The sequence below is a fragment of the Choristoneura fumiferana genome, chromosome 30 (assembly GCF_025370935.1).
Source record: "Choristoneura fumiferana chromosome 30, NRCan_CFum_1, whole genome shotgun sequence".
NCBI lineage: Eukaryota > Metazoa > Arthropoda > Insecta > Lepidoptera > Tortricidae > Choristoneura > Choristoneura fumiferana.
Window position 1 is genome coordinate 9,946,352 of NC_133501.1, and position 24,089 is coordinate 9,970,440.

Genomic DNA, 24,089 nt, shown 5'->3' on the forward strand with positions numbered 1-24,089 from the left:
CGTAAAAATCTAAATCTAGTCGCCAAACTAATATAATTATTCAGTTTGTTGGCATTTCACACTATATGTAACTACCTGTTTAAATATCTAAAAACAAAAAAAAAGTTACAACAAAACAGCGATGTGGATACTTTTGCTGGAATGTACCTACCCTAAGGCAATTATTGAAATATAGTATCCTTTAGAGAGTATTTTAAAAGTTTTTTTATGCTACACTGTTTTCCTTCTCCGAGTAACTCGATCTTGTTAAATATTTTTGGAACAAGGAACTTATTTACTATTTAATTAAAAAACTATGATAGCCGCTACTTAGTTTGGGCGTTAAATAATAAACATAACTAAATATATTTAGGAAGGAGTAAAACAGGGTGACCCACTTTCCCCCAAACTGTTTACCAGTTGCCTCGAAGAAGTGTGTTCAGAGCGTTGGCGATCTCTTGGCAAAGCAAGGGAATCGATGTCGGAAGCAAAAAGTTGTCAAATCTTCGTTTTGCTGATGACATCGTTCTCTTTTCAACATCAGCGAGCGAACTACAAAAAATGCTTCAAGAACTAAGCACAGCAAGCCTTGAAGTTGGACTTACGATGAATCGGTCAAAGACTAAGTTGATGACGAATAGCATCAAACGTAGGGTAATGGTAGATGAGCATGTGATTCACTACGTCAACGAGTATACTTATTTGGGCCAGATAGTCTCCTTCGAAAACAGACAAGGCAAAGAAGTCGACAAACGTATCGAAAATGCCTGGAGGAGCTACTGGTCCATGAAAGCACTAATGAAGGGTAAACTTCCACTAGCCTTAAAACGCAAGTTCGTTGACATGTGCATCCTGCCCATCCTAACCTACGGTGCTCAGACCTGGTCTTTGACTGAGGCCACAGTTTTAATTCACTTCGACTAATGCCTTAGGCTCGGATAATTAATCAGCAATTTGCTTTAGAATGCTAAATAAAATAAAGGAAAAAGTGGAAGAAGTCCTAATGTTAGGACTTATACACTTCTGTCCTCGACGAAGTCCTAAATATTAATATTAGGACTTCGTCGGATTATTCGAATATAAACAATATGCCTTGTTCAATTCAATACTTGTCTAGCACACTTGGAATCACAATCGCTTTCACCACTTCTTTCTGTCCCACTGTGTAAGATGAGGGTAGAAAGAGACGGCGAATTTAATGCGATCGCGAACGTCAGAGTGTTAGACAATACACTAGTGTTCGTCCACACCCGCAACTGGGAATACTTGTATCGGTTTTTCCATGATGTCAGTGAGTGCGTGTCTCACAGTCATCGAAAATTAGTATTTAATTAACTATTAATTAACCATCACCTTCAACTACTACTCTAATTACTCTAAAATGACTCATTTACCGACCACGGGTTTCATGACAAGCACATTAAGGTCGAGGGTTTTATTTGGGGGGTTGCAACCAAGGTAGCTTGCATGTTACGACACTGTTTACGAGCAAGTGTGATGAAAATTAAATAAAAGATTGTAAAAGGGTGGGAGCCAACATTTTGCCAATTCCTGTCAATAAAAATGTTTTTTGGGTAAGCCCCTATTGAAAAACTTTGGCAAAAAAATTAACAGCAACATTGCTACAAGCTTGAATACAGGAGTTGCACATCAACTCCGACACGATATCTTCTATTAATAATTTGCTAAATAATTTTCGCCAAAGCATTAGTAAACCCTCATAAAAAAAACTCGCTAAGACTTGATTGTGTATTTTGCATTTGCAACTTTTAGACTGGGCTAAGTGAAAAAAGGTAACCTAACCTAACCTACCTTACGTACCCGGTATTTGCGAGACATCCGCAAGAATGAGCGGTTTTGAGGTTGCATTTTGAGATTTAATTTAATTTTGGTTTTTAATCGACGGTTCCGGGGCACCATGCCGCAGATGAATGCGACTTTGGGGACGGTGACTCAACGGGGTCACGCCGTTGTGTCACCAAATTAGTTTTAAATAATAATAATAAGTATCTTTATTGCACACATTAATTAGGTAACAATAAAAAAAAACTTTATTCAATAAGACAAAATTGCACAAGAGAGGAATGAACAATTACAAAGAAAAAGACAACTTAGGTTAAACATAGTACAATTAAATAAGTTGAATCCTGACTCACAAACTAGGCAAGGCCCGTATCTTGCAAGTCAGTGTTCGTCACGTATGCGAGCTAATAGAGTAATACTAAGTATATCCAAGTAGCTACTAAGTAAACTGAAACATTTTTATTAAGAAAAGGAAAAAATAATAATTACTAAAATTATGTGTGTGTGTGTGTGTGTGTGTGTGTGTGTGTGTGTGTGTGTGTGTGTGTGTGTGTGTGTGTGTGTGTGTGTGTAAATGTGTGAGTGCGCGTGTGAGTGTGTGTATGTATCTATGGGTGTCAAAGTTTCTGAGTCTATATGGGTGACAGAACAATATACTCACAATGTAGAAATCGTGCACACACATTATAAGAAGACTACCTTTTGCCCGCGGCTTCGCCCGCGTGGAATTCGGTAATCGCGCGCTGTTCCCTCGGGAACTGTGCCTATTTCCGGGGAAAAAATTAGCCTATGTCACTCTAGGGTCCATAAACTATATCTATGCCAAAAATCATGTCTAACCGTCGCTGCGTTTCGACGTGAAATACGGACAAACATACAAACATACACACTTTCGCATTTATAATATTAGTATGGATTATAAAATATAACCAAACGGTGACAAAACCTCCGTCCAAACCCACGTCCCCGGCGTCGCATTCATCTACGCTGCGGCATATGTGTACGACCGGTTATATTACCCTTTTTCACTGTGCACAGTCTAAATGCAAAATAGACCAATTAAATGTAATAAAATTATTTATTAGTAGTATCATCATCATCATCATGTCAGCCGAAAGACGTCCACTGCTGGACATAGGCCTCCCCCAAGGCTCTCCATTCAGACCGGTTTTGTGCTTTCCGCATCCACCGCGATCCCGCGATCTTAACCAAGTCGTATCCCGGTCCGCGGACGCCATTCGAGAACCTTCCGACCCCATCGGCCATCAGCCCTGCGAGCAATGTGCCCCGCCCACTGCCACTTTAGTTTCGCAATTCTTCGGGCTATGTCGGTAACCTTAGTTCTGCTGTTCTTATTAGTAGTATGTAAGGTACTTAATAGTATTTATTGTATGGGCCATGTTCCCCGAAACAAATGGATTTATTATTATAATTTGAAAGGAAAAGAAAGTAATGGCATAGGTACAGGTAGTGCCACGAGAGTTGGAGTGAATGATTACACACACAGCTACAAAAAGAACTGATTGCACAAAAGGGGAATGATTGAAATGAATGAGTGAATGTCAAAATACTGCTGTCATCACACGACATGCTGTAGATGTGTGTGTAATCATTCACTTCAACTCTTGTGGCACTACATAAACTCAGCGGCACAAAATTTGGTCCACTCTATATACTAAATTACCTATTCATGTCCCCGGATGGAACCTTTTAGTAATCAATTTAATTATGATTTCCTTGATAAATGCATAGGATGTTAACATTTAGTAGAGGTTCCCCCCAGATCATGGTTCAGTTTGTGTGACTGTACTAGATTCAAATATTTCGATAGTATGGCTTAAATTGCATTTTGAAAGGAGTAGGGTAGTGAAGTTTCAAGAAAAAACAATATAAACTTGCAAGTACTATAATTTCAAATGCTAAAATATTTTCTAGAAAAAAAATCACAATTTCTTTATCTATTATACAATACATGATACTATTATAAAATACAGGCAAATAATCAAACAAATTTAACTGCACTCAAAGTGTAGGGAACATGCATAAAGTGAATAAAATCAAATAAAAAAATCAAACACTAAACTACTAAATCAAATCAAAACTAAATAAAGATCTAACACTAATTAAAAAAAGTATTTTAGTAATTATTTATGTTTTTGTAATGGAACAAAATTTACATAAAGGTGACTGAAGTAATAATCTACACTAAACTAATGAAAAAACTAATTATGTTTGTTTGTGTATCTAAAACTACTGAATCACTCCTAAAAATTCTTGAAATGCTAAAAAGCTACTTATCCAGGGCTTTAAAACAACTAAAACCTCAAATATTTAATACAAAAACAGTTATATTTTCACAAACTATAACTTTATTCAAATTTGAACTTAATTTCTTATTAAATTTTAAAAAATACGTTTACCTACGCAAGTTCCCTGTTACACTCAAACGCAGTTGTCATTTGAATCTTATATACCTGTACCTGTATAGTACGGTAACTTCAACTCGTATTTCATGCGTTAAAATTCCAACTTTAATATCTTTGGAGCACAGCTCATTTTACAATCATAGTAACATACGAGCTATCATAAGTTACCGTTAAACTACAGCAGAACTAAACTATAACTACATGATTTTCTCTCAACTAAATAGATGGGATAGACAGAGAAAAAAACCATCTACATCGAGGAACTGTCATAATGCTCATTTAACTTCTATATTTAAAACGCAATGACAGTACATAGAAAAATAACATTAATAGAGTATTTGACACCAATCAATTGACACTTTCTATAAGTACCTATATAAAACTGTATTCCAATAGATTGTGTATGGCAATAGCAAACTGTGACGTTACTTGTTAGTAAATTCAAATTCAAACGAACTGAAAATTAATTTAGTTCTAATTTTTTACCATTGTCTCAGGAATGGAGTCAACTACCCTATAGGAATAAAACTGGCCACAGCAGCAGTGAAGTTAACACAAAATGAAAGGCCTTAGGTTCAAAAACTGCTGGACTATACTCATCTTGGCGATGTCATTGCATTTATTTTCTGCACTACGAAAACTACGTCTACAAAATTCTACTATAACTACCTAATCATTGTTTAAAAAATGATATTTCCGTCAAAATTCTATTTAAAAAAAATCAATTAAATAATATCAGAAATCCACACAACATAAAGGAGTCGTCACTTACAACTATGATGATTAATAATGGCTACAATTAAAAAAAACATACAATGATTAATTATTAAGTTCTACATTTTTGTTTCGAATCATTTACTGGAGCAACATTATGTCATTGATATTTTTTTTCAACTGACAAGTCACTATAATGATAATATTGATAATTTAGCTAAATCAACAAGTGCTCATTAAATGCATTTTTTTAAACACGCTCTCGTAGTTTCTATAAATAAGAAACAAAATTGAATGGAGTCTGATGAATTAGAAGATAAAAATTGTAACCTAAACGAGGAATTATTTCAAGAAATAAATAATGTTTTGAGCGATATTCCGCAGCCATGCCAACCAAACTAATTTCAAAATTAGAACACGACAACAAAAAATAAATCAAACGTACAATGGGCTAGTGTAGAGTCGTAAAAAAATCTAATTAGTCCGTTTGTTAGATTATACGACAAGAGCATAAAACGAGCCATTTTACCCGAGACGTTCATACAGCCACCCAAGCCGGTGCGGCGTGCGGCGTGTCTATCCAACACGTCGAGGGGAAAATGGGTTTAATGCTCGAGTTTTACACTCTGCTTTTCACTTCGTTGACGAGGAAATGAAATATCAACAGTGGAAACAATTGTTCACTTTTTTGTATCTTTTATTTTTCAAACACTATTAAGTATATAAAATTATATTTTTTTAGTTTTATTGATTTGATTGATTTTTAGTTTTAAGAATTATTTAAAAAAAACATGTAGAAACTTTTTCGTTTGTTGCTGTTGACATCTGATTACCTTGGTCTTAGACGAAGATTTTACTTTATGCACTAGAGCATAAAAAGTAATTTTATGTCGCCTAGAACGGCATAAACCAACTTTACGAGCATGGGAAGTGAAAAGATTTTATTTTACCCTAAACTAATCCTACCTATGTTGATGATAGACAATTTCAAAATGAAAATGAAATCGGTGAATAACTTCAATGTTTCAGACATAGCTGCGGAAATAGATTATCTACGAAAGAATAAATTAATCAGTGCTTTCTGGGAACTACGTACAGATTAAATGTGTCTTTAGGTAACGCTACACATGCGGGTTTCTGCCTTAAATCTTCTAAATGTTCAGCGCCGACATCAAACTCCTGCATAATATTAGCAAACATGACAAAGCTCATGGTAGTCACCAAAGTCTGACCGATACATGTGCGTTTGCCTATGCTAAAAGGCAAAAAATGCGGTATATTCTTTTTAACAGCAACTACTTCCTTTTCTATCTCTGTCGTTTTATCTATCGGACCTCTTCGCTCACCATCAGACTCCATACCGGAATCGCATTGCGAATTCCTCCTAACCCTCACTTTGGTGCGTTCTAAAAATCTAGAAGGATCGAATTTCTCTGGCTCATTCCAGTATTTCTCTGATGTATTAAGTTCGTAGTTATTGATAAAGACTACTGTACCTTTTTCGACACCGAAACCAGAGACTTCTGCGTTTTCAGTAGCCACATGAGGAACAATAGGTGAAGAAGCGTATCGCAAAACCTCTAATACGGTTGCTTCAGTGTAAGGAAGATTAGGTCTGTCAAGAAGACTAATAGCCCGTTTGCCTTTAGTAACACCTTCTATTTCAGATCTTATCTTCTTACCAACTTCAGCATCCCTCGCTACAGCAGCTAAGCAAAGCATAACAAGATTCCCGACTGACGAATGACCTCCCAAGAAGTCTTCAAGCATAAAAATAATAGTGTTTCTATCAACAGTAGGATCATCATGTAGGACTCTCAGGAGACCATCAAGGAAGTCTTTTTCAGGGCCTTCAGTATCCAAATTCATCTCTCTCTGTTCCACAATCCTTGATAGAATGAAAGAACGGATCTCCTGTGACCAGTTTGAAAGTTTATCCATATGTTTTTTGTAGAATGGTGAAAGCCAGGGCAGGAAATCAACAGCGTATCCTTGGTTGATCTCCCAAAAGATCTCATCAAAATGGTCAACGATTTTGCGGAATTCCACGTCGTCATCATCGAAGCGAATGTTGCACATGTAGTGTGAGAACATGTTCATTGCCGTCGACATTAAGAGAGGCTTCAAATTGATGGCGGATTCGGTGGATCTGCTAATCTGTTTGAGGGTCTGGACGAGCTCGATGGATTCAAAGGTGGCGACGCTGCCGATTCGAGAGAAGTTGTCGGTGTGTTGTTTCGGACCGCAGTGACGACGCGCGAGGTTGCGTCTACGCAGCTGAAGGTTCGACCAATCACAGAGCGCCAATGCTGTGGACAAGAGAAAGGGGTGTTGAAGAATTTTCTACAAGAAACCAAACGGATGATTTCAAAGGTTGACGGTTGCATACATTTAGACATAACAAAAGACGAATTGAAAGCCTTAGGTGAAAGGTCAGAGAACCTACTACTAAGCTTGAGGTGCCGGGTTCGATCCCCGATCGGGGCAGATATGTTTTCTTTCGAATTTTTCGGTTTTAATATGTATTTAGTAGTAGAAGCCGTGGTGGCCTATCGCCTCTCAAGCAGAGGGTCGTGGGTTCGAACCCCGGCTCGCACCTCTGAGTTTTTCGGAATTCATGTGCGGAATTACATTTGAAATTTACCACGAGCTTTGCGGTGAAGGAAAACATCGTGAGGAAACCTGCACAAACCTGCGAAGCGATTCAATGGTGCGTGCGAAGTTCCCAATCCGCACTGGGCCCGCGTGGGAACTATGGCCCAAGCCCTCTTGTTCTGAGAGGAGGCCTGAGCCCAGCAGTGGGACGTGTATAGGCTGGGATGATGATGATGATGACGCATGACGCAAAATGCATACGCACAAAAATAGAAACTTTTTTTGAAATTGAAAACAACACTAATGTGATGCCAGACTGAGAAAACAAGGTGCAGTCTTTGGAAAGTTTAATGCGCATTACGTATGCGCATCTGTTCACTCTCGCGCTTGGTAACTCAAGCGTAAATAGGTTAGGCTATTTTTAAACTAAGCACAGGCCACAGACAGAGTTGCCAGGCTCTGGGGCAGGTACTTCTGACAGAAATATATCGTATTTGATACTGCAGGGCTACTACGAAACTCGAAGCTCGAAGTTCGTATCGTGCCGTCCCTCTCGCTCTCGTATTAAATAGTATAAGTGTCAGAAGGACCGCACGACACGAACTTCGAGTTTCGGGTTTCGTAGTAGCCCTGCTGCAATCCGCGTACGATGTCCAACTTACTGAGAGACAGAGCAAACAATGCTGCAATTTATGCGAACGGCATAAAAGCTTTTTCAAGTCACAGGTAAGTTGGTCTATATACCTGATTTTCAAATAAAGAGTTATTATATTGTATTGTTGGTCAGTCTGTAACCAACAATGGCAAGTGTCGCGTATCTGATACTAAGACAAATTTTACAGGGGAGCGTTAAAATTAAATATCTTGTCGCGATATCTCAAATTTGCTACTTTTGTGGTACGCGGCAAGTTTGCTTTCAAATTTGCTACTTTTGTTCCAATATCGTCATCCTGAATTGGGTAGTTTCTAGAGAGAGATATATATATATATATATATATATATATATATATATATATTATGGTCCTTCATCATCATCATCATGTCAGCCGCAAGACGTCCACTGCTGGACATAGGCCTCCCCCAAGGCTCTCCACTCAGACCGGTCTTGTGCTTTCCGCATCCACCGCGATCCCGCGATCTTAACCAAGTCGTCGCTCCATCTTGTTGGAGGCCTACCGACAGCTCAGCTCAGCTCAGCTCATTATGGTCCTTGACGCAGCCATATAAAATGTATGAAACCGAAACCGTTCTGATGCGTCACGACACAACACGAAAGATAAATGTGAATGGGGCTTTAGACAATACGGCATCTGGTTAAACCGCGGATTCGTGGTGGATACCGAGGGCCCACACCGAAATTTGAAAATCGAAGTTCGTAACGTACCGTCCCTCTCACTCTCTTATTAAATAGTATAAATGTCAGAGAAACGGAACGACATGAACTTCAATTTTCAAATTTCTGAGTAATCCCGCAGGTCGCTTCCAAACGCAACTGGTGGCCCATGAGGGGGACCATGTCTAACAGCGCACGTACGGATGATATGATGATGATGATGAGTTATGCAGATTCAATGTGATTCAATTCCTTACGCTCTGATAACCACTGGATCGTGTTTTTCCTTTTTCCATACATCGATTGCAGGACCGGTGATGTATAATTAATGAAGACAATTTACGAGGCCCGATGCTTTTTTTAAAAGCATTCGTATTGAACGCGAAGGTAGTTTTTGCAAGTTCTTAAGGGCACCGAGTTTTAAGCGCTAATCAATGTTTTTTTTCTAGTCTAGAACGCTATAGTGTGAAGTACCTGTCGTTGGATAGGTCTTTTAAAATTAGGGTTGTGAAGACGATTTTTGATTCAGTGTTCAGTGATCTGTTTGAGAAATATATAACGTTAAAGTGCAAATTTTCATCAAAATTGAGCAGTGTCCCCCTCCCCTCTAAACGCTAAACTTTTGAGAATAAACTTGGAAAATTCCGTACAAACACAAAAGGCAGTCAAGTTTTTTTTTTCATTACTTTATTATTCTTTATAGGTAGTTTTTAAGGCAGTCGGGAGTTACGGGAGTCAGTTATAAAGTAAGTACCTACATCAATCGAGTAGTGGTCACCTTTATAATAAATATTTCTAACCTAGACTCTTAAGCATGTCTTCATGCCCATGACCTAAAATAATAGTTATTTAAGTGTGTTGAATATACACAATATTCTACATATCAAATTCACCAAAATATTATAATTGTAATATAATTCAATTTCCTATATCAACTTGATACTTTAGCGTCTCAAATGACATAGTAACGACATGCGTTTAATCTAAAATAAGCAGAAATTACTAGATAAGTTAAACACTAGCTATTGCCCGCGACTCCGTCCGCGTTTAACTCGTTTATCGCTATCCCGCGGAAACTATGAAATTTTCCGGGATAAAGAAAGAAAGAATGAAAGAAGACATTTATTCACTCACTAAGCCGTGGTGGCCTAGTGGTTTGACCCATCGCCTCTCAAGCAGAGGGTCGTGGGTTCAAACCCCGGCTCGCACCTCTGAGTTTTTCGAAATTCATGTGCGGAGTTACATTTGAAATTTACCACGAGCTTTGCGGTGAAGGAAAACATCGTGAGGAAACCTGTACAAACCTGCGAAGCAATTCAATGGTGTGTGTGAAGTTCCCAATCCGCACTGGGCCCGCGTGGGAACTATGGCCCAAGCCCTCTCATTCTGAGGGGAGGCCTGTGCCCTGCAGTGGGACGTATATAGGCTGGGATGATGATGATGATTTATTCACTCGTACGGAAGACACACTAATACATTAAAATTTACACAATTACACACAAACCAAAAAAAAATACATGAAAATAGTAACATAACAATTTTAAATTTATAAAACTATCCTATGACCTTTACCGGGAGTCAACTTTCTGTATACCGAATTTTGTCTAAATCGGTTAAGCTGTTAAGACGTGAAAAGGTAGATAACAAAAAAAAACACAGACTTACAGAGCTTCGCATTTATAATATTACTAGCCTGTTGCCCGCGACTCCGTCCGCATATATTCGTTTATCGCTATCCCGCGGGAACTATGAAATTTTCCGGGATAAAAACTACCCTATGTCCTTCCCCGGGACTCTGTAATACCGAACTTTATGTAAATCGGTTAAACGGTTAAGACATGAAAAGGTAGCAAACAAACAGACTTACAAACTTTCGCATTAGTAGGATGAATAAATAAATTTTACCCGCTGTTTCGCACGCGTAATCCATGAATTCCGGTAATTCAATGGAAACTCCGGAATTTTCCAAATTCCCATGGGAATTCCGAAAACTTAACTGTTTTTCATCGGCGTTGCATTAAGAAAGAAAGAAGATATTTATCCACATTCACAAAGACACACAAATACAACAAAATCAAAACAAAAATGAAAATACACGATTATGTGTGTCCCCGCAAAAGATAAACGGCCGCTGACTCAGCAATAAACATAACTGTGCCAATTTCCATGACTCTAATCCCAGCGAAAATACAAACTGAGACATGGATGCACAGAAAAACCAGAAAAAGAGACCAGCGCTGGGACCTGGGTTCGATTCCCAGCGCTGGTCTCTTTTTCTGGTTTTTCTGTGCATCCATGTCTCAGTTTGTATTTTCGATATGGTTTCACGGGATACCCGTAAAAGTAACAAATTTGGAGTTGAAATAAAAAATACAAAAAGACTCCAAAAAAAACCAATCCTAATCCCAGCGGTTGAAATTTCGATATTTTGTCCCTATCCCGAGAATCCATACTAATATTAATGCGAAAGTGTGTGTGTTTGTATATCTGTCCGTCTTTCACGTCAAAACGGAGCGACGGATCGACGTGATTTTTGGCATAGAGATAGTGTATGGGCTAGAAAGTGACATAGGCTACTTTTTATCCCGAAAAAATGCACAGTTCCCGAGGGAACAGCGCGCGATAACCGAATTCCACGCGGGTGAAGCCGCGGCCAAAGCTAGTATTAGATTAAAAATCTATCTACATACCATTTTTTTTCCCAATCCACCCATTATTGTGTGAAGTAGTTACCAACACACATACACACTCACACTTTCGCACTTATAATATTGGTACGATAGTAGGTACGACTCTATGTGCGTCAATTAGTGTCTATTTGAAACAGACTTTGGCCGAAAAAATTAGTCAAGTGCGTATCAGACTGGCTTTGAGGGTTCCGTTCCGTAGGTATAGATTTTTAGCCAGCAAAAAAAAAGTACAGTCCAATTGAGAAATTCCTCCTATTTTCAAGTCGGTTAAAAATAAAGGGTTGACAAGATTAGGTTAGGTTGGTAATTGGTAAATGTCAGTTAAAGTATTTACCAGCTCATTTGAGCGAGGATAGGTAAATGAAGCGTTTCTATTGGTTCAAAACAAACACTTCTCGCATCGCATCCCCGCACATCTCTAGTGGAAACGCGGCCTTACAGAGGGGCAACAAAAAAAACTCCTTACGAGAAGTTTCCCTGCCGGCCGCGCGGCCGCGTTAGGTATTCGTTTGGGATATTGCTGTCTTTATCGCTCGTGACATAAGCGCTCGCAGCCGTCCCCCCCATGCCTTCCGCAACGACGTCCGTAATTTATATCGAGATAGCTGTAGGCTTTTCAAGATTTGGGCGGTTGAATTTTGGGTTTCGTTGTCCTCATATTATACGAAAAGTATAGCACAGAAATCAATGATATTTTACAATCAAGACATTCATTATATTTTCTATGCCTGTGGTTTTTTCGATTTTTGTAAAAATGCTTTATTAGTCTGTAATTCTCGTGCAAAGTTGACATCTTTTTTTTGCCGACTTTTGAGCTCCTGTAATTCTGATATTGCACATTTATATGAAAATCTGAAAAACCACAGGCATAGATAAATACGTCTAGTCCATACTTACAAAATTTCATCTATTTCTGTTGCCTATTTTTCAAATGAGACCGGGACTACGTTTGTATGGAGAATGGAACGAAGACACTTCTCTTAAATTCCAACCTTCGCCTATTGCTTACCTCTTACGTACTGGCTTGCTTTGTGTTGGTGAGTAATAAAGAGTTATCGTATTGTATAAATCATAATTCTTATTATGATTTATGAAGGACCCTAAAAATATTAACCACGGCCATTATATCTATGTCACCAGGCCAATTATGTTTTTGTGTAAAAATTATAATTACTCATGCAATATCAGAATTATGTTTGCGTTGCGTTCACATGAACTCTGTTGACGATGCAATATAAGCTAATTAGGTAAGCCGAATTAGTTTTTAAAACTAGATAATTAGCTCTAGTTTTGTCCTTTTTAGGCGTTGGCATAAATCATACTAATATTAGGTATTTTATAAGATTCGTCATTAGCTGTCGGAGTGAAATAGGATTTATAATCCGTGAAGAAAGGAGTTTGAATTGTAACAACACGTGTCTCAAATGAAAATAAATAACTAGCCATGAAAATAAATACATGTTGTATTTAAGCTACCATTTTCACAGAAATATCAAAAAGTATGAAATAAAATAGTAAATTAAAAAAATCAAAAACCTGACTGCATTAAAAAAATAAAAATAATAAATCAAGTGTACAATTCTGTTAAGTACCGTAAACTGCTACAACTTTGCCCTCTGGCCCCAACATTACCTGATTCGATTTAGAGTCGATAACTTAGCACTCTTATCTACACGGGAATTATTATTACGGGGGGATGAAAGTTTTAAAACTTAAAGGGTGCTAAGTTATCGACTCTAAATCGAATCAGGCAATGTTGGGGCCAGAGGGCAAAGTTGAAGCAGTTTACGGTAACTTAAATTCAACAGTCGGGACCCATTTAAAATCGCGACTGAATCAAAAATTCTCATTAATACATAGGTAGGCGACTGCTGAACTTTAAGTTAGACTTAACAGAGTTCTAGACCACACTAAACTTGTTTTCTTCTTTTTTGTTTTTTTATGGCAATCAAGTTTTTGTACACTATTATTTATTCTACCTAGCAACTAGGTCTACCGCCGCGTAGCAGATAAAACAGTTATTGCCTTAAGTACAGCATTCTTAATAATAAAGGTATCAAGTGAAATAAATGAAAGTAAGTAAGGCGCCTGGAGTCGGGTGATATCTAGATGAACTTATACCTAATACGAAGCATTGGGTTACATTATGTGTGGTTTAAATAAGGAGAGTTTACTTTATTGGGCCGTTTAATTTTTAACCCCCGACACTAAAAGTTTTTGTGTGTGTAGTGTTTTAAGTTTGATGTCAATAATCTGTCTGTCTGAGGCACCGTAGCTCTCAAACGAATGAACTTAAAAATTAGTATTAATTTCGTTAGTTCCTAATTAACCTAGTGGGGCCTGGCGTAATATACATATATATACAAAATACTCTTACTGTCGTACTTACTTACGTACTCTTTATTGCACAAAATAAGTAACAAACACAATTGACAGACATTGAGATATATGATATGATAATATGCCATAAAAAAAATAACTTTACTTCATTGACGTCAGATATTTTTATATTATAAATTCGAAAGTTTGTAAGTCTTTTTGTTTGTTATCTCTTCACGTATAAACCGTTGAACCGATTTAGATGAAATTCGGTATACATAGTTTGAGTTCCGGGGAAGGACATAGGATAGTTTTTATCCCGGAAAAATGCATAGTTCCCGCGGGATAGCGATAAATAAACTCTACGAAGACGGAGTGGGCCAGTATGTTAATTTTTTCTTCGAAGGCTTAAGCATAAAATTTGTCTTACCAAAGAAAGAAGAAAGAAAGAAAGAAGACATTTATTCACTTACACAGAAGACACACATATACAACAAAATTAACACAAATAAAATAAAAAATTACAGAAAAACACATGAAAACATTAAATACAATATACACAATGTTGTGTGTCCCCGCGAAAGTGAAACGGTCGCTGACTCAGCATTATGCTGAAGCGTTAAACGCCTGCAGCGCTGATTTTCTGCCAGAACCGTCTGTGACTCACGGAACGATACACAAATATAATAAATAAATAAACCACTTATCTATACATACACAAATAAACTTAAGAGAAAAATAATAATAATAACTATAACAAACCAAGAAATAAATAAATTACAACGAACAATAATTAAAAGAAAGAAGAAAAAATGGATTGTTTAAAAACATCAGGCCGGCATATCAATGTGGTTGGCATGTCAAAGTGCTGGATAGGGAAAGGATTTTTGGAGCGTCAACAAGTAATCCTTCAGCTTGCGCTTGAAGGTATACCCACTACACGCTCCTTGCAAAAAGCTCAAAGCTTTAGAGCTTAATTATATCTCATTGAATTGAAGAGTTTTAAAGACGAATCCATAATGAACTTCTTCACAAATTGTATAAATGAATCATGACAAGAAAATGTAATGTAATGTTGTGTTGTAAACTAGTCCTTCCTTCTTTCTGTAAAAAGGTTGCCTGGAAGAGATCGCTCTTAAGCGATAAGGCCGCCTATTGCTCACCTTGTAATATTTTTTTCTGTGTATCTGTTTTCTGTATCGCTTACTATGTCTGGTGTACAATAAAGAGTCTTTGTATTGTATTGTATTGTATTGTATTGTAATCGTTAGTAGGCAAATCTATCTTATATCATTAAACGAGCATATATAGGTACACATATATAATCAGAATCTCGGAAATAGGGCATCTGGGGGTTTTTGGGGACGATAAATCGACCTAGCTTGGTCTTATCTCTGGGAAAACGCTTATTGTCGAGTTTTAGCCAGAGCAAAGCTCGGTCGCCCAAGTACTATTCAGATAAACAATCTAATTTGAGCTAAAAAGACCCATGTTTCATAGCTTGTACTACACCATGACGATATCTTATGACAAAATGACCTATACTTTTATTAAGGTCAGTAGGCTATGTCCTTTCATTATTAGGTCATGCAAATGTACTTTGAATCATTCCACTGTGGAACTTTGTCACAGTAAGCGTCGTGCCCTGACTAACTTATAGTATCCCAGCATATAGATGAGTAGGCTAGTGTTTTAAAAACATCTAATAAGAAAAAAATAGATACGTTTAGGTACATGTAGTATTTTTTCTGACGAAAATACAGAAAGTTAAAGTTCCACGTAACATCATAACTCATAATATGCGATAGGTACTATTAGTACAATTAAAAAAATAATTTCCACAACTCACAGCTCACAACTTAAGTTGTGAGTCTAACAACTGGTAGCATGGTGTACGGTTGTGTCACTCTGAAGATGAGCTCTGGTTGAGTTCGAAACGCATCAGTGTAGTGTGGTGGTGGTGATAGATGGGTTGTGTGATTTGTGTGTGTTCTTACAGTGTGGAGGTGGAGGAACTGCATGAACACGCATATTTTGCATAAGCTTAGCTATCGTAAGGTCGCGGGTGAGCAAGGAAATTATTTTAGTTCATTGATATGGACCTCCGCAAAGTAACGCCTGATTCAATAAATTATTAGATATTGTTTGTATTCTACATAGAATTTGTCATAGATATACCTACTTGTCGACGTATGTAATACGCGTCATATTACTTTACTAGAAAACATTTCATTCTTAGCGCAAATTGTATGCGTTAGCGCAGCAGAGCCATTTCACGTTAAATGAGAGAGAGGGTAATATTATAAATTCGATAGGGACTTTGTTTCTCTTTCACACCTTAACTAAGTACTGCATTGTCATGAAATTCTACAGAGATCATTGTAGAAGTCCAGAATATGTAATAGGATATTTTTATCCCGAGACAATAAGCTGTTTCCGAGGTGAAATAAAAAAAATTTTAACAAAAAAGTAAAACAGACTCCAAAAAAATGAAAAAATAACAAAAAATGGAACCGACTACAAACCTTGAAAATATTTTTCTAGGTAAGTAGGTACGTACTAGCTCGAAGTCGGTGCCTCAGCACGAGCCAGCAGGAGTGGGGCAATTCACAATAGTCGTCTACTTCACCAACATACTATGGGTTTCAATCCTCCTGCTGGGTCGTGCTGAGTCACCGACTTCGAGCTAGTACGTACCTACTTACCTAGAAAAATATTTTCAAGGGTTTTGTAGTCGGTTCCATTTTTGTTATTTTTTCATTTTTTTTGGAGTCGGTTTTACTTTTTTGTTAAAATTTTTTTTTATTTCTAATTTTTAGTGATTCGTAGCCAAGAACATCTCACAACTATTCCATTAAGCCCAAACACGACTTAGTTACGTTGTTTTTATAACAGAGTTCGTCGCCTACCTTCTGGCTTCAGCATCAGATCAGTTCGAAAGAATCATTAACTTAAAGCTTCTTCTTAGTCGCTTATCTAGGTAAGTATATTAATCATGATAATTTAAATTTAACCCGTGCAATACTTGTTATTGATAGTAGTAGTTCCGTTGGTCAAATCTGGTCTTCATCCTCAGTTCCACTTCACCAAATTATGATTTGCAAGAGCAACTGCACGAGTTACTGCTAAATATATCCAAATTACCATAGGTGTCGCTACAATATTTGAAGAGTTCCCTCGATTTCCTTAAGATCCGATCATCAGATCCTAATTTCCTGCTTATGGACCTAATTGAAAGCATTCCTAGACGAACTCAAAAAAATTTTTTGAAATCGGTTCATAATGACGGAGTTCTGAGGTAACAAATATTAAAAAAAAAAAAAAATACAACCGAATTGATAACCTCCTCCTTTTTTTTGAAGTCGGTTAAAAATAATTACCACCATACGTACCATTTAAGGGTCAACTATTCTACCCTTATAGTTTCGCCATGTCTGTCCGTCGGTCTGTCTGTCTGTCCGCGGCTAAGCTCAGAGACCGTTTTGTACTAGAAAGCTGTAATTTGGGCATGAATATACATATCAGTCATGCCGACAAAGTGGTAAAACGAAAAATATTTTTAGAATACCTGCCATAGACGTAAAGTGGGGGTGATATTTTGTTTCTCGACTAACCCCATAGTGTGGGATATCGTTGGATGTTGGCCGAAACGATATTTTTTTTAGAAATGATTAAATGGTATCTTGTGGAACTTTATAGGCCAGGTTTTTTTATAACAATTCTGAACAATTAATTGATTCAGAGACAAAAGAGTTATGGAAAATAATACGTTATGACAAACGTTACATTACGAATTGCGACAGTTATGAGAATCGATATTAACAGTGTTGCCAGATGTCTCGCTTTTGGCGGGACGTCCCGCTTTTTAACCCTCTCAGGACGCGTCCCGCCGGACCCCTGAGCGGGACACCCAAAATAGTAGCCAATTCAGCGCAGTAGGTACTTTGTCGAACGTTTGTAGACTGCGACGCACGAGAGTGGAAGCGGGGCGAGGGCAGGGAGCGGGGAGCAGAAGGGCTCACTACGAAATTCGAAAATCGAAGTTCGTATCGTACCGTCCCTCTCACTCCCGTATTAAATGATATAAGCGTCGGCGGGACGGTACGATACGAACTTCGATTTGCTGCAGGGACGTCGCTCGCGCGTCGCGCGATTCAATTCAATATAAATAAAGGATTGTAATAATTCTTTATTTTCTATGTCCCGCTTTCTAAATCCCAGTCCCGCTTTTTTTAAGTTTAAGTCCCGATATTTAGAAAAACGGATCTGGCAACACTTGATATGAACCCCATTTCTGCCACACAAAGTGAATTAACTGTATTTTCCCAAGCGTCATCGCTGCGTTTTTTCCTGATTAAGATTTCGGCAAATACCTATTATCAAAAGAGATAACGCTCAGGGATAAATTTTTATGAAACTAAAAACAATACCGATGCTAAATATAGCGTGATAAAAAAATCTTGCGACTTATAGTCTTAAGGAAATATTAACAATTTTTTTGGATCAAGTTATCTGAATAAATAAATTATTATTATTATTATTATATTATTATCCTTCCGTTACGCTAGTATATGTGGGATGACGACGTGCAACCGTGTGGTCAAAATGCTCGAATATTCACCTTTTTAGGGCTCCATAACCAAAGGGTGCCAACGGAACCCTATTACTGGGACTCCATTGTCTGTCTGTCTGTCCGTCCGTTTCTCACAGGGCTCTATCTCTTGAGCCGTACTAGTTAGACACTTGAGATTTTCACAGATTACGTATTACTGGGGCCGCGATAAGAAAAAATACTATAAAATATAATAAAATTATTATTTAAGGGGGCTCCCATACAACAAACTTAATTTTTTTACCGTTTTTTGCCTGATATTAATAACGGCAACAGGTAGATGCTTGAAATATTCACAGAATATATAGTTGTATAATCACTTTAAAAATCAATAATTAATTAAATTGTAATATATAAGTATAAGGGGCCTTCCACTTGTTATTTTTGCCGTTTTTTTTTGCTTATGTTGTATGTTGTAGAATAGATAATGGTACGGAACCCTTCGTGCGCGAGTCCAAATCGCACCTGGCCGACTTTTTCTAGCTGGCTAGCAGCAAAAAAAAAGTTTTTATAGCCATAAAATTGTAAATACAAACTGAAATATAGATGCACAGAAAACCCTTAAACCTTATTTTTCTGGTTTTTCTGTTCATCTATATTTCAGTTTGTATTTACAATTTAGGTTTTACGGGATGACCGTAAAAGTAAAAATTTGGAATTGAAATAAAAAATACATTCCAAAAAACCAACCATAAAATTGTTTTACTTAAGAATTTGTTTGTGTTGATTGTGTCAAACGTCAGCTTAAGTCCCTTAATTCGGATTCCTCGTTTTTTTTTATTTAGTCTTAACTTGCGTAGGCCTGCTGGAGTAACGCACAGTCAAATATGGTGCCGGTTATCAGTTGGGTTACGGATGTCCTAGTGTACATAGCGAAGTTATGTTCCTGCCAAAAATATGTGAGTGCTAGCAAAATATTGGGGTAAGTTTTTAATTTTGACTTTTTTGTACGAAGAAAAAATATTTTGGATTGTCTCAGCTGGTATTTTTTTTTCGTGACTTGGTAAATTATTCATGTATGTTAGTTTTGTCTTAGGACTAGGTATAAATCTAGAACCTTCGTTTTGCTTCAATGAAGACTAATTCGTTTAGAGCGTTTTTTTTTAAGAACATGAATGTTTTTTAGCTAATTTTTATTTTCTGATACTTAAACAAAAATCTGTTTAAATAAGATTTTTATCCTTTACTTTTGGAAATATATTTTTCTCAAGATCTATAATTTTGTAGAAAAATACAGGTGAAATAAAATAAGCATTGTAAGTTAGTTCTTTTCAGTGTAGATTTTTTAAATTCGGCAACTTCGAATATCTTACGAATGACAAAGTTTTTTTAGTTAATGGGCTTTTTGCACATTTTTTTTTATTTTGTCATTTCATAGTTCTTTATTTGACACAGGTAATACCATCCAAAACTAAAACTATGTATTATAAACTAAACTAATGTTAAAAAGAAAATTAAATATTTCCGTTTTTTAATATTAATTTACTAAAATTCGTTGTAAAACTACTCATCATGACCTATAATTTCTTTCCTTTTTTCGAAATTTCAAACATACAGTAGTTAGGTACATTGAAGTATTTTTGTAAAACAAAAACCATTTAAGAAAAAAAACTTGCGTCCTGTTTCATATCTCTGCTTCTGTTATTTTATGTAACAGTTATCCGTCTCTTTTGATCCAACAAAATAATGAGAGACGTTGTAAAAGAAATCTCACGTAAAAAAACAGGAATTCATTAGACTAGTTTATCATAGTCCATTTGGATCACCATTTTTGCTCCAGTCGTAAAAAAATAGAATTTCAGTGTTACAAGCGATCAAAATGAACTTAGAGTAAAAAGTTAAATTACTTACAGTTGTTTCTATCTCCAGCGAACAGCTTATGGAACCTCTCGAAGTCAGGTCGCCCGCCGAAGAATTTTCCATTTTGATTCAACACCTCTCTTATTAATTCCAAATTGTTGACGACTAAGCACTGACTTGCTCCTAGCTTAATGCTAAATATATCCCCGTATTCCTTAGCCAACTCCGTAAACGCCTGGAAGGGCGATTCATGTTTCCCCAAAAGATGTAAGCTCCCACAACTGGGAAGGGAATGGGTCCCGGTGCTTCCCTTAAAACCACCTCCTTCCCACCTCCATATTTACCCTCCCGCTTTAAACTTACAGTTTTACGGGAGTATATTTTATATGCGACGAGGCAGGCAAGGGCGATCAAAAGTAGGGCACTCATGTTTTCTTTTTAAAGAATTTTTTTAGAGTGTCCACACCGTTTGACAGGAGTTTTGGCGGGAAAGGCTCGCTAGCTACTGCGAAGCGTCACACTCCAGCCGCCATTTTATACGCTTGGTCCAATTTATGCCAAAACGATAACAGTCTTTTTCACTCCGCGCTCCTTCCAAGCGAAAAACAAACTTGTTTCACAGTTATAAAATTTGATTTTGAATTTAGTTTTACTTGCACAATGTGATACGGCTGTCTCGTAGTTTTTTAGGAATTAAATTTTAATATTTTGAGTTATTATTTTGTGAATGTGACTGCGTAGGTCCGAGCTGTAGGCTTGCGTTTGACAGATTGTTTTTTTTTTATGTAGCGTAATCAAAACAATGCAATGGAATTAGAACATTTTCGCATTGAGGTCGATCATTGAGAAGTTATGCGTATGCGAATTAAACGTCAAGCGCGAGTTGCGAGAAAGAAAAATAATAAATAATAAAATTAAGTACATTATGTCGCTGAAATTAATAATAAAGAAGGTTTTAAAATTAATCTGGAATACATCATTTCATCAGATGGTTCGCAGATTTTATATCAGAAATGAATAAAAAAAAATTGTCACTTTATCAAACAATTTATAGGGTTCCGTAGCCAAATGGCAAAAAACAGAAACCTTATGGATTCATCATGTCTGTCTGTCTGTCCGTCCGTATGTCACAGCCACTTTTTTCCGTAACTATAAGAACTAATGTTGAAACTTCGTAAGTAGATGTATTCCGTAAACCGCATTAAGATTTTCACACAAAAATAGAAAAAAAACAATAAATTTTGGTGGTTCCCCCCCATATTTAGAACTGAAACTTAAAAAAAAAAATTCTTCAAACCCATACGTGTGGGGTATCTATGGATAGGTCTTCAAAAATGATAATCAGAACCAGAATCAGAATATTTTTATTGTATAACTGTGTAACTTAGATGGTAGTAGGTAGGTACATATAAGGTAGTTTCAACAGTTACCCATTTCGGGCGTACAATATTGTTAAAAATATAATTAAAATGTAAAAGAATATAATTTAATTACTTAATGGCTAATTAGGTAGTTCTATAATACTCCTTTAAGTTATAAAATACTTTATCCAAAAGCCAGTTTTTGAGCCTCCGCTTAAATACATATCCCCCTCAAACATCTTTAAATCAACTGGGAGGTTGTTAAACACGCTAATAGCTGTGACATAGGTACTCCTTTTATAAATAGAACTACTTATTTATTTTCGGCAGTTGAATATTATACTTATATTGATGTCTCTAATATCATTTTTTTTATAAACTGAATAGGTTGCGCGACAGACACTTCCAAAGTGGTAAAATGTGCCCCCCCCACTGTAACTTCTAAAATTAGATAATGATAAAACTAAAAAAAATATTTGACGTACATTACCATGCAAACTTCCACCGAAAATTGGTTTGAACGAGATCCAGTTTTTTTTTAAAAAACGCCATAAATCGTAAACCACAATTTACCTTTCATTCAATCAACTCAAATATAAAATAAGATAAAAATAAAAATGTGTACGGAACCCTCGGTGCGCGAGTCCGACTCGCACTTGCCCGGTTTTCACCAGCTGATGTATTCCAGGTTACTTTTAAGACACAATTTTTACCTATAAGTTAACGGGCGTCGACCATTTAAACTTGAAATAAGTGCCAATAACTATCGTCAAATTGGGACTTCTTTCTTCTTTTAGCATAAGTAGAAAAATGGTCTTTTACTGAATAACGCTTTTGCCATATAATTGTTACGAGTATTATACCTTTGCAGTGACTTCCAATAGCTTGCAACAGCATAGGTAGGTACCTACCTGCTGTGTTTTTCAATACAAAGACACGTCAAGATCGCTTAGGTACCTATCTTCTTTCGAATGCTAAAATAAACGAAGTGAAGCTATAATTATAATTTATTTTTCTCAAGTATTTTTATTATTTTTTTTGTTTCAATAAAAGTTTATGTTCCATGTTTTGAACTTTTAAATAATTGAAAATGCTTGTTGAGCTGACCATAATTAACGTATTTTTATTTTTACCCGATCAAAAACATTTTGAATGTATAAAATTGAAACGAAAATTTATTTCCAACAACTTGCACTTGACGTAAAAAAACTTCTCAAATATCTAATATTTATTTTAAACACATCACAAATTTTAAAGCGATCGGAAAGTGTAGTGAATTATTCTTGTACTTATTAGAAATCTAGCATTGATTGTCACTGGTACTGAGGTACGTAAACGAATAGCAGAGCAGTATATATTCTGGTTTAATTTAATTTACCCTAAAAAATGAGGGTTCCTGTGACAGACCTATGCCGTCCCGCTCACGCTAATATTATTTAATACGAGAGTGAGAGGGACGGTACGATACGAACTTCGATTTTCGTTGCAGCCCCCCAGCCTAGTTGGCAACTTTCGTCTTTTGACAACTTTAACATTTGCGTCACGCATGTCATTAGAGTTACTAAAGGAGCCAATCGCAAACGAGATTAACGTCGAATGGACCGCTCGATACTAAGGCCATCTAGCGATATTTTGCTTTCATAGGAAGCCTCATTACCCGCATTATTTTTAAGATTGCGTGACCTGGATTCTGTGTCTTTTAAGCCAAGTAATTAATTTAAAGTGCCAGCGCAGAGATACTAGCGCAACGTTGCCGATTTTTAAAACATACGTGAAAATAATCTTCTATTGTTTTTTAAAACATATTCTGTCCATTGGAGGACAATTTTGCCAGTGTCTATTAGGTTTTGCCGTTGTACAGTAAAAAAATCTAGAAAACGAAATATGAGAGGTACCTAATGGTTGATGAACGATGACAGCGCGAATCGAAAATATCTTCTGAAAATTATAAAAAAATCTCCCCACCCTACTTTTCTAGAGATTAGAGAATAATGTTTTGCCTTCGTATTTTGTCGGCAAAGTTCGTATGTATCTTGTGTTCAACTTACTCGAAGTTTGAGAGATCAAGATAAATATAACTACGAACACAACCGTCAAAATAAGACGTCAAAATAAGACGGAAACACTATTATTATGCAACAGATCTGTACATCCGTTTGTCAAATTGTCATAAAGTAGAATATACTTAGTACGAAGCCTTGGTACGAAGTTTGTCTTGATTTATTCACCCCGATGCAAAAAGAAGGGTACTTATTATATTGTGTTTGACGCCAATGTATATTTGTGTGTTTTCTGCCTTTTCCCAACACGTTTCCCAAATGTTTCATTTGCCAACTCAGGATTTCTCTGAAACTATAATATTTTTTTCGGAACTTTCGTAAAATAAACCTAACCTAACCTCTGTAAAAAGCATAAGAAAATACACTGCGAAATATTTTTGGTTTCGGAGAAAATTGA

General features: G+C 36.6%; 1 protein-coding gene across 1 annotated transcript; it reads right to left on the reverse strand.

Moving 5' to 3' along the window:
- Positions 1-3,672: 3,672 nt before the first annotated feature.
- On the reverse strand, positions 3,673-20,796 carry LOC141444865 (cytochrome P450 307a1-like). The gene is given in 3 exon segments (XM_074110582.1): positions 3,673-7,231; positions 20,323-20,544; positions 20,547-20,796. Coding segments are annotated over 3 exon segments (1,614 nt in total). The 5' UTR covers positions 20,701-20,796; the 3' UTR covers positions 3,673-5,993.
- Positions 20,797-24,089: the final 3,293 nt, after the last annotated feature.